The 16,331-nt window shown below is 39.5% G+C and overlaps 1 protein-coding gene across 6 annotated transcripts in view; it reads right to left on the bottom strand.

Moving 5' to 3' along the window:
* Window positions 1-16,331, bottom strand: part of TNIK (TRAF2 and NCK interacting kinase) — a 364,845-nt gene that overhangs the window by 276,620 nt on the left and 71,894 nt on the right. For all 6 annotated transcript variants that reach the window (XM_081072831.1, XM_081072832.1, XM_081072833.1 and 3 more), the window contains exon 2: window positions 7,658-7,723. In XM_081072831.1, coding sequence (XP_080928957.1) covers window positions 7,658-7,723 — 66 coding nt within the window. The remainder of the gene's footprint in view (window positions 1-7,657; window positions 7,724-16,331) is intronic.

Here is a 16,331-nt window from a genome sequence, read left to right as displayed (position 1 = left end):
ATGAAATGGCATGGGCTCGAGCCAAATTGGAGACAACAACACAGAAATATATGAGGATGAAAAGTACACCAAGTCGACACTTTCTAAGGGTAAATGATCGCCTACTTATTGGGGAGCAGGAGTAAAACTGTTACCTACAATTCTGGTCAACTGCAATTAAAGTATACTCTGAGACTAAATGTTAATAAGTAAGTAGTCCTAAAGTCTTAGCTATAGTCAAATGAAACCATGACTGAGAACAATGCTTTGCATGCGCTAGACCATCTCGGAGACATTTTTTAAATGTCTATTTGATGTTAAAAAATCCCAGTTTCTGCCCTCATAGAAAAACAGTGCTTGGTTATTCTGGCAGTTATAAAAAAATACATATATATGTTTGTAACTGAGTGAAACCAACTAGTAGCTTTGTCCACATCATTAATGTATAAATAGATGAAATGTATTACTATAAAATTCATTTTAAAGGCAATCAACATATAAGACGTGGCCCAAGAGCGTGGTTTATAAGTTGACAGGAAAGACAGCCCTGCAGCCTTGTTTTCCATGTTTTCCATCTCCCATCCAAAGGGATAGGACGACAGGCTGTGGCATAGGGAGACAGGCACTCAGCCACGGCACAGGGGCATAAGCCGTCCATATTTTCTGTGTTCTACGGAATAGTTCCAAGAGGCACTAATAGGGGTCACTTGGGTAAAGAGAGGAAAGGAAAGATTCCACAATTAAATAAATTGGGGGATTACTGCGCAAAACAAAGTAATACAAATACTAACAGTCAAGAGAAGGGGACGGTGAGTAGCACCGCTAGGAAACTTCCTTAGGCACTCAACTCTTTTTTCAGAGCTGATCTTGGGGTTCCACTGAACACACTTTGGGAAAGGTACCTCACTAGCTAACAATTGTCAATGAGGCAAAGGGCAGGGAAAGACGAAGCCACTCAATCTAATGGCCCTTGTTCACATGAAGCTATAGAAAAACCAGAAACAGAAGGGGTGTAAGAATGAATCTGTAGCTGGAGTTGGGCTGCCTAGAAGTTTCTATCATTTCCTGGGTAACACACAGCACAATGATCCTAATAATGAAAAAGAGAAAGAACAGCATAGAAATATACTTCCCTGGGCCCTGGTACACAGGACTCTGCCACCTACCTTGTAATGAATGACAAGAGCAGCAATCAAACCTTAAGTGTCCCGAGCAGCTTAAGTTTAACAAAATACTTTCATACTCTATTTGTTTCAACTTCACTGTAACCTGATGAGGTCTATCATGAAAGGTATTTTTATTTTCATTTCACAGATGAGAAGAAATGGAGCTCTAAGAAATCACAATAAGGCAAGCTCAAAGCTATGGCAGGTTGGGGGTAGAACCACAAAGACAGGTCCTCAACTCCTAAGTGAGGTCCTTACTATCCCACTCTTTTTCCAAATCTTACAATAGAGTCTCTCTACTTAGATCTTATATTACCTTAAGACAAAATACTATTGATGCTCCCCCCGAATTTTAAAATATATAATTATTTAAAAATCACTCTCACCCCCACTCAAGTTCCAGAGTGCTACAACCAATTCTTATTTCTTCTAATAATCTACCTTCTTCTTAAAAATGACTGAGAAATTGGCTTCTTTGAAAAAACACTGAAGACCAACTATAGTATAAAAATGGCAATTATATCATCAAATGCCATAAGCAGTATTGAGCATTGGATTTAACATAAATAATGCAATTTTGAGCTTACATAAATGCCAAGAACTCAAAGGTCGGAGGTGAAGCAGAAAGATGTTTCTGACTTCACCTGCTGTGAATGCTTCTTTCAGATCATATAATCTACAAAAACAAGATCATGGAAAGAACTCATAAGCTAGGCTCCACTGGCACGTGTTTGGGAAGAAGAAAAGGTTACTCTCTTGGTTACTGAGAGTTTACTATGTGTCAGCACTGGGCTAAGGACTTCTATGTACATCACACTTCGTTTTTATAACAACCCAACACTGGGCTATCACTAACAGACGAAGAAGTCCAGACTCAGAGTAAGTTGGTTTTCTTCACACTACTAGAACAACGCAGAACCCGACTCAGTCCTGCTCCTGAGGCCTTTTTATTTTACTCCTTTCAACTTATGAAAAAGCTACATTGCACTCCACGAAGTCAAAGCTTTTCCAAATCTTCCTCCCACAATCCATTCAGGCCCCTACCCTGCCCAGGCAGCATTAATTGCTCCATCCTCTACACTCCCACTGCCTCTGTTTGCAAGCAATTTTAAGTTTTGCTCTTTTGTCTTATCCTTAGAGAAGTGGTTCTCAACTAGGGACAATTGGCAATGTCTGGAGACACTTTTGATTGTCACAACTTTGAGGTTTTCCTGGCATCTCGTCGGGAGAGTTCGGGAATGCTGCTACATATCCTACACCCTATAACACAGGGCTATCAGACCCAAAAGGTCAAGAGTGCCAAAGGCGAAAAACCCTGCCTTGGAGGGATAATGTGGATTAATAAACGTTCTTTTTGTTTCCTCCCCAATAAAACACGAGGAAAACTAAGACAACATATGTGGAAACCTTGAGCATACAGTGGGCCCTGAGTACTAATCAGATGACCTGATTGCACGTATCTGTAGAGTAAAACCATCTTGGTTGGCTCTGCATTCTTCCCACACAAAGCACAGGGCTTTTCACATTAGCACTAAACAAATGTGAAATAATGTATTCTTTATATTGGAAATTCTTGATTCAAAAAGCAAATGTCACTATTATCTAAGAAACACAGCATTCTCCCAAACTCACTCCTTACCAAACCAGAAGTGAATAGTATAATTCATGGTTCATTAGAACAGGCAGTGAAAAGCTACATTGCATCCCAAGTATGTCATAAAATCACTTCCATATCAAGACTATTAATGAGCTTACTATTAAAATGCTTTGTTTCACTTTAACAGAAGATTAATTAAGAAATTACAATATACTGATTTGAGGCAATCTCATGATTCAGACTCTTCTCTCTTTACCAAGTCAGTTTTGACTATATCAATTCTCAGGTCTTGAGTTGAACTATTCAGAATGACCTTAAACTGTAATCACAAGCATGTCAAATAAAACCACCAAATCTCTGAATGAGTATGTCAAAACTGGTTGGCATCACATCTGAGGTCAAGATTGTTATGTTTTTTCACTTTTCTCAGTTTACACCAATTGGAATCATAATGGAAATCCTAAAGTAAATGATTACAAAAAGCTTTAAGATGAGCATTCATTCAAGTGGCCCTACAATGCCCCAGGGCCCTGAACATCAAAATGAAGCCATACACTTATGAAAGGTGCCGATTCCTGAACTTTACCCCAGATCTACTAAATCAAAATTTCGGAGGTTGGGCCCAGAATCAACATTTTAAATAATTTCCCAAATATTCGTTTCGCACATTCCAGTTTGACACTCTCTGCCAAAAAACAACCCTAGAAATTGATTTGCCTCATTTTATAAATTTCCACATGAGTCTTGCTTTTATAGACTATCAATAATTCATTTAACATAAAATCTACATCTACATCCCACCATTAAAAAAGAGTATTTTGTTGATTACTTTTGTGCAAATACATATTTGTGAAGTAAGCAGAGTAATGGGAAATGTTAAAAAAACACACAAAAAAAACAACAACTGGGAATGAATATAAAAAGAATTATCCAGAAAAACAGAGTTCACTTCTGGGCTCCGTAACAGTCAACATCTACTATGTAGCAGACTGGGGATACAGTGACGACAAGATAGACTAGGGTCCCTACCTTTATTTTCCTTTATTTATGTATTTAAATTGTTTATACAGAGGGTGTCAAAAAAAATGTATACACATTTCAAGAAAGAAAAGCTGTATTAAAATTGTAATATCAATATATACCGATAACAAAAGATGAATACAAGTCACGTGTGACTTCTGCAATTACAAGAGGTGCTCGAAGTGGTTCCCATCAGCGTCCAGACACTTTTGATTACGGCGATCTACTGCTTGAGCAATGCTGACCGAAGTGTCCACTTGTATACATTTTTTGTCATCCCCGGTATACATAAACATAAACAAAGAAGTAAGATAATTTCAGAGTGGAAATGCCATGAAGATAATTAAACAGGTCAATGTGATAGAGAAAATCTGTGGGGGAGGGAGGCCGAGGGGGTGGCTGGCTGTATTAGATACAAGGATGAAAAGTGCTTTCTTTGAGGAGGTAACACTTAAGCTGAGACCAGAAGGAGAAGTACCCTGTCATGAGAGCGTTGGCAAAGGAATGCTTAGACTACATGACCTATAAAACCCTTTGAAAACAGACACACACACACGCTCACAGTGCTCTCTTTCACAAGCACTATAACCACCAAGATGGTCTCTTTACTTCATCCTTTACAACTTAAGGACGTTTCAAGAGAAACCTGAGAAATACTGCAGAATCCACTATATTCCCAATTCACATTATCACCCTGGAATAAAATACGTCTCCATCTCTGTAATAACCAATATATATTTCAAAAGGACAATTAAGAAACGGGGCAGACTAACATTCACTTCTGAAATCTGTGGCTACGAGTTAGTGGTGTGTTAGCAGTAAATACTTAACAATTATTTCAACTTATTAAAATAATTACTTTATTTTAACAAAAACATGTCTGGATTCCATTAAATCCCAATAGGTGGCATGCTAATAAACAGCCAAAAGCTTTAGCAAACAGGTATGTGGCCTTTTGTTGGTTTGTTTTTTAATGAGAGCCATAGGTCCAAGAAGATGATGTCCTCATTAAAAGTCCTGAAAGAGTCACTACTCTTTATTATTTATGTATTCTGTCCAATAAATAAAGTTAAAAACAGATACTGAATTTCCACTTGATCTCCTGGGACCAAAATGCTAAAGATAAACAAATCTAGCCTTCCAAGGTCAAACAGACCAAGCTAGACTTAAGAGTTTAAACTAGAAGCAACTTTGAAAACTAAATATTACTAAATGACCTTTATATATATAAAGTATTATATATATAAAATATATATATGTAAAATATATAAAATACACCTTTATATAAAAAGTATACATAAAATATACCTTTATATATATATAAAATATATAAAATCCACATCCAGATGTGACTTATATGCAGATATACTTTAGGAAATATTCCCTTAATATCTACATACACTTTTTGTTTATTGCATTATGTTTCTTAAAAATTGATAGTAAATAAAATTATATTATGATTCTCTTAGAACAGCTTATAAAAGAAACTTACAGTGAGTACTTCCATAAAATAAAAGCTATATCCACATAATTGTTCATAAAATTATACCTCATTTTGTGAAATCCAGGAACACCAAAATTCAATTTATAAAAAGTTAAAATCAAAGGTTGAATACTTAATGTAAAGAAAGTATTTATCATAGAATTTTTTTGTATAGAATTCTCTTTCTAGGGCTATAAAATTGCTATCTATGCCTACAATATTTTAGAAATATGTTCACTCCATAAATGTTAAATATAATCTACAATGTGAACAAATCACTTCCTAAGTTATTTTTCATTAGGTTCACATATACTTGAGTTCAGATTCTGCCCTTTTTTTTTTTTTTTTTTTTTTAGTTTTAATCCTTCAGAACTCAGGGTAACAACAGGACTGGATTAGTAGCTCAGGAAACCCAGGTGTCTCTGTTCATGAGTACATGCCATCTGTAATCTGGGTTGCCTAGAAACTGAACTCTTAACTGAACAGAGTTCTAATTCTTCAGATAAGTTATTAGGAGTCCCCAAAGCATTTCTAACTACATTTGCAATTGACTAATGCACAGAAAACCTGTGATGCCACAAAACGATACCCACAGCTGGTGAAAGACACCAAGTCTGTTGTCGCAAAGTCCAATGCATTCACCGTGACCAATTCTTGCAGTCTCTCTTCAGCTCCTATAGTGCCAAAGTTTTGTATCAACCACCAAGAGAAGGGCACCCTTTGGAATAAGAATGTTAACAATTGTAGTAGGTGGAAATGTTTCTCTAAAAAGATCTGAGATCTTTTCTTTTTTTTCAGGTACAAGTTATTAGGCATAATTCTGGATTTTCCAAACCTTCTCATCCTTAATTGAATCCCTTTGTTATTTTTCTCTTGCAAGGTATACAGTCCACCTCTTAGTTTAATGAAACATCCCCCAAATGTGTATTCTATAGGTGGGAAGCATAGTACAATGGGATGGTCTAAGAAATGGTGCCATAAAACCAACCACATGCTACAGAGTTGCTCTTTCATACTGACAGCAAATCAGAAGTAATTTTCTACCTAAAGCAGAGCTTGATTCATTAGCTTACGTTAATTCACAAGTTCAACCCAATTTCTCAAAATGCAGTAATACAATCTTCCAACCTAATTATCTTCATCGAAAGTATTTAAAAGCATTTGCTGAGACACATTTCTTTCTTGTGTCAGACAGGATCAACGTCAACTGAACATCTTGGGAAGACTACCCAAGATTCTGTTGAGTTGCAGGAGGTTGACATTTTAAGAAGTAATCGTTTCTTACAAAGGAGAAATTTTCTCCTAGAGTGAACACCAAAGGGTATCTCTCAATAAATAAAGGTTTAAACATGTATTTATTTACACCAATCATGCTTTAAAAACCAGATTCTCAACCAGATTATACACACACACACACACACATATATACACACATGCATATATGAATATGTGTGTGTGTGTGTGTGTGTGTGTGTGTACTTTTGACATTCTGTAGAATTGGAAATATTACAATCTGGATGACTTCTACAATAATTTTAATCAACTAAGAGCAGTTTTGGGCTCAGAGAAGGAATTTAAAAATAAAACGAGAGAATTCATAATAGAAATGCCATCCCATATCACTACCACTCAGGAAAATGAAGGATATTTGCCTAGAAATAATCATGAGGAAACAGTTGGTTTGTTTTGAAGGTATTTACTTCAACAGCTCATTCATTAAAACCCCCTAAATGTCCAAAATCAGTTCATTTCCATTTCCTTTTGATAATCATGAAGGGAATCAACCCACATTTTCAAACAACCATTTTCCAGATCATTTACCCCAGGAAAATATCTTTTAAAAGCATTTTTTAGGTGAATTGGTAAGTAAAAAAAAGTAAACAGGCAGAAAGGACTTCTCATTCCTCAGCTCAACCTCAAATTTAACTTTTAATTCTTTCCTATCTTATAAAAGTCATTGCTTCCATTAAGCCTAGCTTTGTGAGGTAGCCAGTTTTCTCCTAACCCTGTTCACCAAACACAATTAACTCATGCCCTAGGCCAATACCAAATCTACTGTTCTAGCTGTGATACTTTAATAGCTTAAATGTCTAAAGTAAAGAGCATCCTTTGCTTTTTTGAAAACCAGTTCTGGCGATGATTCGAGTTAAGGAAACTAAACACCTAAAGAACTTCAAAGATGCAGAATTCATGTGTCAGATATAAATACTGTAATACATAATGAAGGGAAATGCCCAAATCCTAGAATCCAGTGTAGGCAATGGGACTACAGATACATCTAAAAAGATGGAGAGTCGATTTTCATTTTAAATCTATTATGAGGCATATATGAGCAAGAATGGGCAGCACTGCAATTCAGCACTCATGAACCAATGCCATACATGAGCCATATTCAAAGTCAATTGAACGCACCTTATAAACTTGTCCATATGTTCCATTTCCAACAAGTTCCACCAATTCAAAGATCCCTGCAGGGTCCTGAAAGAAAATAAACAAACAATAAATATTCAAAATAGTATTCCAGGCATTATCTTAATCAAAAACAAATGCCTATTTAAAATATGCAAATAAATAATAACTTTAGCCTCGGGGGACTCTCATGTGTTAATATTAAATACTATTAAAATTTAATTCAGTTGCAGCTATGAAATCTGTCAAAATCCATGTTGTTTCTAGTTCACTTTTTCTATGAGATGTGTTTAAATCTGATAGAAGGAGACATGACTTCCACTGAAACAATAAAAAAGAATTAACACATTTCTCACTGTCAAATGGAAACACACTTGCAGGTACATCAGGATAAAATGAAAGTCCCATTATCCGTGTCTAATTTTTAAGACCGTTTTCTTTGAAATTTCATGAGTCAGTTGCTCATTGTGCTGAACACTGGCAGTTAAGAAAGGGGTGCTCCTGTTATTGTGGGGCTATTGTAGCCAGGTAGTCACCATAGAATCAACCTGACTGCCTCTCGCACAATATTTTTCTTTGGACTCATCTCCCCTCTCTGCAATGCTGCCTCGGCAAAATAGACTTTTACAAATGGCCTCCAGTTCCTCCCGTATCTAAAGAGTACCTGCAGGAGTTAGAATGCAAACTAAATTGGAGAATTATGCAAGTTCTTACCACCAAGCCAGTGTCTGCTAACCCTGAGAGTCAGCTAAAATGTTACTACTCAAAATGTCCAACAGTTGCTGCTATTACTACTGAATTACTATCCTAAAAAGTTGAAAAGAAAAATCCAATGCTGTAAAATTCAACTCAGAGGCAGAAATTGAAATTGACCTCTACTGATTCCTAACTGGACAGAAACTGTTTCTTTGAAAGTCTAATTCAAGAATCACAAACTTACATGTCCAAAGCCAAGCAAGTAACGTATGAGGGAGGTGGGGTAGCTGGGCCCTGCAGCAAACAGAAGAAGTCATGTCTCCTCTGGGTGGGGAGTGGAGGGGTGGGGGATTCTACTTAGCTGGAACCAATTGTTGTACTGTCAACCTGTAAATACAGTTTTGCCAGGCCCAAAGATTTTTTTTTTTTCAAGAAAAACTGAACATTTTGTTAAATGTGAGATCTCCTAATTTTTAAATATTAGGCACTAACTTACTTTAAAAAAAATATATTCTGAAAGACAAATAAAAAAGACCACTGCCTCTGGCTTGAAAGAATTTCGTATCTCTAGTCAGCACTTTTATGAGAGCGCTGCTGTAGGTTATTACAGCAGCAGAGAGGCGGAAGGGGGGAAATCTGAGCTCTGGCTTCAGACAAACCTGGAGTGAACACGAGCTGTGTGATCCTAAGACAGATCACACAGGAAAGCGACTTAGTCTCTGAGCAGATAAAATGGGGATGAATCAACCTAGCAGACCTCTGGTGAAGAGTATGTGAGGGCCCAGCACCACGCCTCACACATAGTCAGCAATCAATAACAATTCTCAATTGTTCCACACCACTAGTAGCATAGAAAGGGAGAGGGGCTGCATCAGGGCTGCTATCCGTGGGGAAGGAGACAAATGAGTTTGAGGTGATAAGTTAGAGTTCTTTACAGTTACAGTTTTTAACAAATCAGGCCCAAAAAAAGCCCTTTGCTATATGCCTTCAAAGCTTCCACACAGAAAACATATAAAAACCAAAATAAAAAAAAAAGAAAACCAACTGTTGAAGCACTTAGTCACTGAGAAAGACTGGAATTAGCATTATCCATTGTTATAAAGCCAGAAAGGCAAAAAACTTCACTCCAAGCTCGTGTCCCAACAGATCGAACCATCCAGAAGTTCCAGCTATAACCAACCTGGTCAGGGAAGTATGGGTACCATTGCAGACGGAACCATGAGACAGGAGAACACAGGAAGAGCACAGAGCTCTCAGCTGAGACCCTATCACTAAAAGACACAATCAGGGCCACCTGGGAGGCTTCAGAGTAGGAAAGAAAAATTGTGTCTGTTTAACTACTAGGCCATTAGAACAGCAGGTTTTATTAAAAACGAATTAGAAAGAAATGAGAAAAAGAAGGAAAAAAGCCCACAAATGGTGGCAGCTGCTGTTTGTTTCTAAGCTGTGCTTCCCAGTAGTTTGTTTGCCCAGTGCTGTTTCTGCAACAAATTTCAAGAGAGGTTCTACATTTGCTTGAAATATCTCAATTGTATTTTCAACAGTCATTTTTCTTAAAAAAAAGAGATGAACGAAAAAGAGGAGATACAGAACAGTGAATACTAGCTGCTTTAAGGAGTCTGGGAAGCCTATGAGGGGTAGAATAGGAGGGCAGGAACAGAAACAGGGTGCAGATCAGGGACCAGCTTCTCCACCCAGGGGTCACCCCACCTAATGGACCCCTCCTCAGGGCTGGGGTTTAATTGGTCAGTCTCAGGATGAGCTGAGCAGCTGACTTCTAGGCTCTTTCCTCTCCTTAAATAGTCCATTAATGGGCATATGGCCCAGTCAATTGGAGCCAAGGAGGCTCAGTGCCAAGATTTTCGTTCCAGCTACTGGGAGAGAGGCTCCTTCCACTGACACATCCGAGGGGCTCAGAAGCAAAGGTCACAGTGACAACAGACTTTGATTGGCAACCTCCCTTCGATAGGCAACCAAACTAAAAACAATCATCAACTTTGGTTGGTTCCCCAGGAACTAGACTCTGAAAATCATTGAAATTGGGGGGTGTGCAGTGGGGGAATGAAGGAAGAAGGACCGGACTCAGCAGACGGAAGACTTCAACAGTGATGCAGAGGAGCTTTGAATCTGGGATGACTCTTCCAAATTGTCCTACCATGTCCCCCATGCCTCAAGTGGGGCCTCTGTACCCCCCCTCCTCTGAGTAGTCATTGCATGGAAACTGTCCCCTCTCCCTGTCCCAGAGGTTATGATCTTGGGTGAAATGGCATGCCTTCAGCTGAGGACAACTCCCAAGAGAGAAGCACGGCTAGCTGCTTACACTCCCATCAGTGCCTCCGTGGAGAGACCTGGGTGCCTTGCCACAGCATCCACTATGAGAATCCTAGCTAGAAAGGAGAACCAGTTTGGAATTGGAAAAGAAGACTATAAGCATCTACCTTCTACAGTATGCTGACAGTAATAAAGCAAAACGGAACAATTAAGAGTCATGGTATTTGCAAGGAGGCTCTCTGAAGAAAGGAGGCTTTCTTCTCTCCTAGAAAGCAGAAGGCAGAGAATTGTTCAGGGACACTGGAACTTAGCTCTCCTCTATCCCCAATCCAAATACCTGGAGAGCTGGATGTTTGTGAATGTTCCCTTACACAAATGCATATGATTATTACCTAGCTAAGTTGTTGGGGAATAGTGATATAGCTTGAGTATGGAAAACATTCAGCTGTTTTCTCCACTCATAGGACTCCAACATACAGTTGACCCTTGAATAACACAGGTTTGAACTGCACAGGTCCACTTATATACAGATTTTTTTTCAATAAATACTATAAGTGTATTTTCACTTACTTATGATTTTAATAACTTTTTCTTTTCTCTAGCTCATTTTATTATAAAGAATACAGTATACAATATATATAAAATGCAAAATATGTGTTAATTGACTGTTTATGTTATCAATAAGGCTACTAGTAAAATTTTGGGGGCGTCAAAGGCTATACATGATTTTCAACTGCATGGGAGACTGGCACCCGTAACCCCTGTGCCATTCAAAGAGTCAACTGTAATTTGTCCCAACGCTCACCAATGACCTCAATCTCTTATTTGTAGTGGTCTCTTCTCAGTAGTTGTCCCTTTTGAGGCATTTATACAGCTGAGTACCACCACTCTTGTTGAAAAGATATCCCTCCTCTGTCTTTGATCACACCACTCAGTCTCTCACAGAGATTCTGTTTCTTCTGCGCATACCTTAAAGGTAGGCTGACCCCAAGATTCTATCTTCATGTTGTTCACTAAGTACTAACGATTTTATCTCCAAATGTCCACCATAACCATCTACTCCACTCCATACAACAAGCTTCACTGTCTCTCGCTGTAAGCATTTTCAATCAATTCTTTCCTCCTTTCAATCTGTCCTTCACACGGATCTTTCTAAAATAGACATTTCTAACCACAACATGCCATGCTATACAATTCTACATGATGTGGTTTGAATTGAAAGTCAAGGTCCTGTTGGTTCTCAGGCCCACCCTTCCTTCTCAGCCTTATGTGCCACCATTTTGTGCTATTATCAACCATCTCAAACCACCTGCCATTTCCCTAACACACCACTCGCGGTCATTTCTGTGTGGCTAGGTTCATAATGTCTGTCTGCCAACGTCATTCTTCCTACCATTCTCTACCAGGCAAGTCCATCCTTGAAAGCCCAGTTTGCCACCTCCATGAAGCCTTTCTCAAATGAGTGCCAGCGCCCCTCAGCACTCAGAACGTGATCTGCATAACTCTGTGACAAACACTTCCACATCGTGCTACGCCTTCTTCCATTTCTCTCCTTTGATGAATTACAAATGGCCTGAGCAGGGACTGTAACACATTTATCTTAGTATTACTTAGCACTGTATCCAACACATAACTGATACACATAGCTATTTACTGACTAAGGTTGATGTCCCACTCCCAATTCTCCACAACACGTGTAGAGAAAGTCACACAAAAACGAGATCAGAAGGTAGAGACAAAGGCCTAGCAAATGTATGTCATCTTTTTCAATCTAGACAAGCCGTCCCAGCCTCTGCCCCATTGATCCCCCTCGCCCCGCTCCCAATTGCACAAAACTGTCACAGGCAAAGCCCCAATGGTATTCCCAGCTCTAGAGAAAATTCATAAAGCCCATTAGCGTAAGCCTCCGGTGCATCGAGAAGACAGGCTGTCAGGATGAGGCCATGTACAACGCAATGAGGGACAGAGGCTGTACCTAATGATCATGTTACAAAGACAGGAAAGCGAAGAGACAAGAATCAGCTTAATTCTCCCTCTCGTGTTTGCTTAGCTGCTCGTAAAGCCAGGATGGGCAGCATGAAATAAGGCTCCATACACCAAGGAGAAAAGAGCAAATCGTTGGCATTTACCAAAGTCAGGAATCCCTGTGGCTACACATGCCTTTATTCAGATCTTAACCTTTGCTGGGAGGCTGAGAAAAACAATTTAATTCTAAGGTAGACTAGTTTACATTATTTCATAATGAAATAAAACTACTACATATCAAAAGGCAAGCTGTTCCAACAAAGAAATGTTAACTGATCAGCACGTACGGATAAAGACAACTTAGTCGTCATGATAAAAATCACATGAATAGCTAACATTTCAGGAGAAGTTATATGCCAGGCACTACTAAGTGATATGCCAAACTACTAAGTGTTTTCCATGAAGAGGTCATTTAATTATTGCAACTCTATCAAGTGGATGCTACCGTTCTCTTTGCTTTGCAGATAAGTAAACCGAGGCACAGAGAGATTAAGCACTTGGTCCAGGTCACACCACCGATGAGTGGCTGAGCCAGAATGGGTACCAGGCTGGTCAGACTCCAAACTCTGGGCTGTTAGCCACTCACTACTCCATAGAATCAGAATTCCCAGCCTTTGACTTACCACTTGCTAGCTCCCCAGCCTTGGGCAAGTTTCATAACTGCTCTGAATCTGTTTCTTTATTTTAAAAATAGGGACAACATTCCCTTCCTCGCCAGGTTACTTTGAGAACTGTGCAAGTGTCTAGACTAGCTCAGAGCCCAATACCTAACAGGACCTCAACAAATATTAACCTCCTTCCTTCCTTTTCTTTTTTTCTCTTTTCAAGAATTCATTTAATATACAAAGAACATGCCACAGAAAAATACAGTCTGTATTTCAGATGTTTTCCACTAATAAAGCCAATAAAAGAAAACTTACTGTTTTTTAACCAATATCACCATACGCATAGCAAACGGTCAGATATTTCTACACAAACAGATGTCTCTTTACAAATTAGTGAGACTATTCAGAAGACACATTAACCTTTTTTGGGCTCCTGGGATGTTGCAATAAGAATTCTTTCTTCTATCAGCTGAAATTCAGAAATTCAGATGGTAGCAGCAGGCTCCAGCCTGACTTCGCAGCAGAGTGGAAAGATTTAAGATCTAGGGGTTAGTATTCCTAGTCACAGAGTTATACTTTAATTATACAGAGTTTAATCCAGGTATCCTGAATGATAACTGGATTTATTGTAACACTAAATAACATCTCTAGACTAAATCCTAAAGATTGGAAAGGCAAACCTAAATACAGTGGTACCTCGGTTTTCGAACGTCTCCGTTGACAAACATTTCAGCTTACAAACGCCGTAAATTTTATGGCTCTATGGTATCATTAGATAGTAAAATTCATGGTAAATTTGCATTTTTAGGGGTTGATTTCAAAGGTCTGGAACAAATTAATCCATTTTGCATTATTTTCTATGGGGAAAACCATGCCTCGCTTTTCGAATGTTTCAGAATTCGAACGGTCTTCTGGAATGGATTACGTTCGAAAACCAAGGTACCACTGTGTATAACAAGGATGATTACACCTTAGAATGACAAAAGATGATACACATCCTTCCCAAGCCCACCTCCCTGCTCTGAAAATGAAATTAAGAGGAGGATTGGGAAGGATTGGAAACAATAGCTTAAACAGACTTGACACTCCTTCTCCCAAACTCCTCTTAAAGACGTAGCCGTTCTGTGACGTCTTTCATTTCAGTTCACCAGTCCTTTGGCAGTGTGAAACAGACCCATAGCTGATCCAGCTCCCAGAATGACTGTCCACCCTCAGATTCCCTCTAACATCTGCCAAACGACTGTGCTTACTCTAAACTTACAGGCCTTAAAAAGACCAAAATGTTATTTCTCTTAGACCATATTTAGCAGCTGTTTTGTTCAGTTTCAGCCGAAATGACAAGTATATGCTTACAAGAGCAAAAAAGGAACAAAGAAAACAGGAGCAGGAGAACTCTACACATTTATCTTGAGCCTTCAGGCTTTTCAACACCATCGTTCTTTCCTCCCGAAGTACAGTGCTAGGAAACATTGTGCTAATGCAACACATACCCTCCCATTCTAGTTCAAGTTGCACTCACAGCCAAATCACGTCCCTCAAAGCTCATTTCTTATTCACTTCCTCTCCTTCTAATGTAGTGGGGACCTGAGGAGCCAATGGTCTTGCCTTCCACAGCAGGGTTTATTCAGTGTCTGAGCGCCACCCACATCTTCCCACCCCACTGTCTGAGGCAGAAGCAAGGTGGGTGCACGGGCCCCTGCCTCCTGGTACTTCCAGTCTAAGGAAGAAAACAGACATGAGCAAATAACTACATGTACATAAGTCATTAAATTACAAAGACAAGCGACGTGCAGGAAAAGTATAAAGTGCACCGAGAGTATATACCTGGGAGACCTCGACTAGAACCCAGATAAACCACTGACGGCTGAATTTTCTCACGTGATCATCTGTATAGAACGCATTCAACAATGCAGACCTATCAGAGGATTGCCACGAAAACGTGCGGGTTCGAGGCTGAACTCCACTCCTTGCTAGAGTTAGCTGACCTCTCGTATTCTGGATTTCCCATCTGTACAGGAGGATAATCCCAGCTGACCCACCTTCTCAAGGCTGCACCCTGCATGTGAATGTGTTGGGCCCCTCCCCAGTTTCCCATGTCCAGCATCATCCTTCGGGAAGGGCGGTCCTGAGCAGGGTGTCACCAGGGTGCCATCTGCTCCGGTACAGCTGTGCCTGGCTAGATGCTCTTGGTGTCCTTTTACCAATATTAGCTCCTGGAAGGGTCAGGACATGATCCCAGGCAAACCTCAAGGAACACCTTCCTCCATGCTGGTAGTTTCTGCCTACCCTCAGGTAAGGGAGACCAGGGCCTCCCCACTTCCTGTTTGGTTCGCAGCTCTACCTGCTACAGAACAGCCACCAGTAGTGAAAGAGCTCCCCATGCCACACACCCTACCACACAGCTCACCCTGCTTCACTCAGGACGCTGCCACTTAAGTCTGTCTTCACGATCGCAGCCTTTACAGTCAGATTTGAAATCTGGCTTCTCAGATTAATAGCTGCGAACCTTAAGCTCTAATGGTCATTAGCGCTGTCTCTGGGATAGACGACGGCTTAAATGCTTTATGTACATTTTCATATTTAATCCTTACAGCAACCATGGGAAGTAGACATTACTAACCCCAATATTCAAACAATGAAACTAAGGCTTCAAGGAATTAAGTAACTTGCCCAAGGTTAAACAGTATTTGGTAGAAATAGCAGCCAAGATCAGACTGTAAAGTAAGGATAAAAATAACTCGCATAAGGATTGTTCTGAGGATCAGAAACAACATATATAAAGCATTTAGCACAATGCACAGCCGTGCTTAATAAATAAAACTACTGATACTATTGTTGCTGCTGGTATTACTAAAAGTTGTCCAAAGTGACAGCTTTGGTAGCACCAGGACTCAAATCCAGATATTCTGATTTCAAGTCCATCACCACTCACTTCTCTACAAATGGCCAATGCTGCATTACCTTGGGGTTAGGGGATGGTGATGACCTAATGGTTTGACAATGGGGCCAGAAAAGGGCCAGTGACCTCCAACCAGGCAGACACAACCCATAGAGTGGCTGGGAACACAGAAGGTGAATGT

The sequence above is a fragment of the Rhinolophus hipposideros genome (genome assembly GCF_964194185.1).
Source record: "Rhinolophus hipposideros genome assembly, chromosome: 2".
NCBI lineage: Eukaryota > Metazoa > Chordata > Mammalia > Chiroptera > Rhinolophidae > Rhinolophus > Rhinolophus hipposideros.
This window is presented reverse-complemented; position numbering and strand designations above follow the sequence as displayed.